Source organism: Sinocyclocheilus rhinocerous, unplaced genomic scaffold, assembly GCF_001515625.1.
Source record: "Sinocyclocheilus rhinocerous isolate Xijiao unplaced genomic scaffold, SAMN03320098_v1.1 scaffold789, whole genome shotgun sequence".
Classification (NCBI taxonomy): Eukaryota; Metazoa; Chordata; class Actinopteri; order Cypriniformes; family Cyprinidae; genus Sinocyclocheilus; species Sinocyclocheilus rhinocerous.
This window is the reverse complement of record NW_015667306.1, coordinates 1,593,217-1,597,561: the sequence shown is the minus strand read 5'-3', so window position 1 is coordinate 1,597,561 and position 4,345 is coordinate 1,593,217. Positions and strand designations below refer to the sequence as shown.

General features: G+C 36.0%; 1 protein-coding gene across 1 annotated transcript in view; it reads left to right on the top strand.

Annotated features, from left to right (window-relative positions):
* Window positions 1–4,345, top strand: part of LOC107733673 (leucine-rich PPR motif-containing protein, mitochondrial-like) — a 52,615-nt gene that overhangs the window by 8,732 nt on the left and 39,538 nt on the right. Inside the window, exons 8-11 of the mRNA XM_016545403.1 lie at window positions 812–956; window positions 1,246–1,403; window positions 1,517–1,622; window positions 1,982–2,089. Of these exons, the coding sequence (XP_016400889.1) occupies window positions 812–956; window positions 1,246–1,403; window positions 1,517–1,622; window positions 1,982–2,089 (517 nt within the window). The remainder of the gene's footprint in view (window positions 1–811; window positions 957–1,245; window positions 1,404–1,516; window positions 1,623–1,981; window positions 2,090–4,345) is intronic.

Below are 4,345 nucleotides of genomic sequence, written 5' to 3'. Positions count from 1 at the left end.
TTTGCTTGGGGATCAAATACTTATTTCACTCACTGAAATGCAAATCAATCTCTAACCTTTATATAATGTGTTTTTTCTGGATTTTTTGGTTGATATTCTGTCTCTATATGTTAAAATAAACCTACCATAAAAATTACAGACCCTTCATTTCTTTGTAAGTGGGTAAACTTACAAAATCAGCAGGGGATCATATAAATATTATCCCCACTGTAATGTAAATTTTTCTGAGGCTGCATTGATTTGATTAAATATAAAACTAAAACTGATTTTATTAAAATGAAAGCAGTAAAAACAGTAAAATTGTGAAATGTTGTTAGCGTTTAAAATATGATAATTTGAATGTAATTCCTGTCATGGGCATGGCAAAGCTGAATTTTCAGCAGGCATTATTCCAGTCTTCAGTGTCACATGATCCTTCAGAAATCATTCTAATATACTGATTTGGTGCTCAAGATTTCTTATCAACAACGTTGAAAACGGTTGTTCTGCATAATATTTTTGTGGAAACTGTGATACATTTTTTACGACTCTTTGATGAATAGAAAGTACAACAACAGCATTTATTTGAAATGGAAATCTTTTGTAACATTATAAATGTCTTTACTGTCACTTTTGATTAATCTAATGCATCCTTGCTTGAATAAAAGTATTAATTTTTGAACAGTTGTGTGTACATTTCAAATTGTATTTTTATTTTTAAGAACCATAACATAATCAAGAGCTAAAATACAGAAATTGATTTTCTTGTTATTTGTATTTGTTTTTAGCCAATAATATAGCACTTTCGTATCTTATATTTTGTCTCCTCTAGACTCTAGAGACGGTGGAGAATGCAGATATCCATCTGATGGACAGAGATTTGATGCAGGTTGTTTTTAGTCTGACTAAGGCTGGCCATCAGCAGTATGTGCCTGAGATTGTGGAGCGCATGCATCACGAGAGGGGATATGTGCCAGGTGTGTCTGCTGACAGCAGTGTCATGTCATGGAAGAGGAAGGAATATGGAACCATTAGCTTCGAATTTTGCCCTAAGCACTTACCATAGTGGTCCATAGTGAGCCATAATGGTCCCATATGTATTCGTAGAAGTATTCTATTTTAAGTGTTTTAAATATGAACCCAGGCCAGTTAGAGAAATGGGATACATACAGTATTGATGCAGTGAGAAGTTATGGGATTTTGAGAAAGCTATGTTTTTTATTTTGATACTTAGTCTGACCCATCCTTTTGTTTTTATTTCCTCAGATGCTATGAACCTCTGCTTGAGTCTGATTACCCACGGACACGAAGAGACTGCGTTTTCTGTGCTGAAGAGCTTCACCGGCCTGCTGGTACAGTCGCAGACCAGTGACTCCCCAGACTTGGGAAACTTCTTTCTTCGCCACTGCGTCAATATGGACAAGGTAAACATTTTTTACAAGTGCATATTAAGTGTACCTGTATGTTGAATTTTTTTGAGAATTTTTGGCTTAATGTTATTAGTGCTATGTTAAATTGGGTGTTTGTGTGCTTGCAGTCTGTGGAGAACATAGTTGGGTTTTGCAAAGATCTAAAAGATTCAGGTCTGCACTCATCGCCACTGCAGTTCACCCTTCAGTGCGCCCTGGAAGCTAAAAAGACCGGTGAGTACAATGATGATTTAAAGTTCAAAAACAATACTTAATCCTCAGTTATTGTCTTTTCAAGTCCCAGGCTTTTAATTCAAGCTTAGTCTGTTCAAGCTTGTTTGTCTATTTTTGAATCTTTTGTTTTCAAATACTTTATTGATGTGATAATAGCCATTGATGCTGTTATAACAATATTCAAAGATATTAACCTAATAAGAAAAATAACACTGGGTTTTGACATTTTGAAATATTATAACTTATAATAATCCCGTGTTAAAAACTTCTGGCCCGGTTTTCAGATGTCTTTCTCTTCATTTTTAGTTTAGCTGATGATTGCACAGCTCAATTTGTGAAATATGCTTCATCATTTTAAGGTATGGCTGTTGAGCTCATGAGAAGGATGAAGGAGGAGGGCTTGCCTCTCAGACCTCATTACTTCTGGCCCCTGTTTACTCATTACCAGAAAGAGAAGAACATTTCTGGTGAGTCCTGAGCTTCCAGCCTCATTCTTAAACACTCTTCTGCACTTTTAGTTCCATAATCTGATGAATTTTCTATTGATATTCAACAAGGAGAAATTGTCCAGGATTTGGTATTATCCAACTGGAATGAATTGGAATGTGAAAAGTTAGAGTAGGCTATATATTTATTTAGCTGTGGAATAGGACAAATTGACTCTGACACCTTAATAAAAAAAAAGTCAATCATCAATTTAGATGTTGAATATTACATTTTTCCTCCATAGTTCTTTGTTTATCTGTTCCAGACTTACAAATAAATGTTCTAACAAAAGAGCATGTCCAGATAAATCCTGCTGAGACTGCAACAGCGAGTATAAAAACATTTCTTTTCTTTTTTTTTAAACCAATAGCCTTCATGAAACATGCAGGATTGCTCTCACCTTTCTATTCCTGTACAGTTTTTTTGTTTGCTCAGTGTTGAAGTCTGCACTACGTGAAGGTTACATGACAGAATTAGTAGTGACTGGGTCTCATGTAAATGCGAGCGCTCTGAGGGAATTCACTTTCAATTACGTGCGCCGCTGTGCACGGCCATGAAATATTTAGCGCCATGTCACATTCTGTCCACAGGTGTCACCAGCGGGCAGACGCCCATCCCCCTTTCCACCCACCGGTTTTCCGTCCACCCGTTCATGAGTGCGGAGAGGGGGAAAAGTTTGCATTTTGATGAGGTGTGGATTTGGGCAGGCGAGTTTGAAAAAGCATATGCTAGCTTTGTCTCGGCAGCCGCTAGCAAGCGGTGCTTGTCAGATTCAAGAAGCAATGCAGCTCATTGCTTGTGACATGGCGCGAGAAGAATGCCTTAGTCCCTCACATAGCACACAACAGGCTTTCAAATCTGCATCTTAAACACTCTTTGCACTACTCGCATTTTGAAAAATCTCTTTTTGACTCTCTTTGTCATGCACTTGCATTGGATGCTGAGTTCTTTTAAATCTCAGTAACTGCAGAAAGCCACTTTATGGCTTGCATCAACTTTAATATCCATCTGAGGGGAAGCATCTCAAGGGCTAGAGGTGGGATGTGATCTTGCCGTTTAGTTCCTCTCTATTACATCATATCTTTTTTCTGGAGCTTACTTGAACTTGAACTGACACATTTTTCTTTATGGACTACATAAAACAGGAAGACTCAATCTGCAATGGCTTCACCATGTTCTTGCACATTCTGTTGTCAGATGATGTATAGTAATAACACTATAGTTGTGTTTCAAAACCTAATAAGTGTCCTGTTTGTCTTTTGACCATATAGGCATCTGACTCTTGAGCATCCAAGTGAATATAAACCTCATAAGCAGGCTCATGTGGAGTTGGTTGACTTAGCCTTTTTTAGTCTTTATTTTCTGTCTCTTATATTTTAATATTCTTATAGTCTCTTATATTCAACAGTGCTGCATTTATTTGATCTTCATTTGATCAAATACAGTTAAATCTGAAATTTTGTGAAATTTTTACAATTTCAAATAAATGTTTTCTATTTTAATATATTTTAAAATATAATTTAAATAGAAACCTTAAACATCATAAATGTCTTCATTGTGATCTTTGATCGATTTAATGCACCCTTGCTGAATTTCTTGCTGGAAAAAAGAAAAAAAAAAATCTTACTGACCCCAAACTTTTTGAACATTTATGTACATGTGCTTTCATGTTTCAACAGACCCAAGCAAACTCCAGGTCTTGCGTGTAGCAAGATATACTTTTGGCTTTTTAAAATCCATTTCATTTTAAAATTGGCCTTGTTTGGAGATACACAGGGATTAAAGTTCCGTCGGATTTCCGACAGTCACTTGCTTCATTCCTGAATGATTCAGCCGCTCGAACGAATCAATTGAATGAATGATTCAGTGACTTGCCGCCACCTGCTGGTGGATTTAGCGTATAATTTCAATTATTTAAATCATATTTCTGTATTCAAAATTTATATTTAAAACATTAATCTCCACCTAAATTTATGAATTTAATTGCACTGATGCTACCTCTGAGCCTCATTAAACGTCTGAAAATGTACCTACAAGCCACTTTTGTGTTCTTCTGTGCCACCTCTGTAGTACAAATTAATTTATTAATACTAATTTCATATGATTGGTAACTTATTTGTCTTATTCTACTTATTATATTGCAGGGGTTAAAGCAAAAAAAAAATCTTTTGACTGAAAATTTTTCTTCGACCAACCCCATTCCTCAGCCATACCTGTCACACACCCAGTTTAAGAGC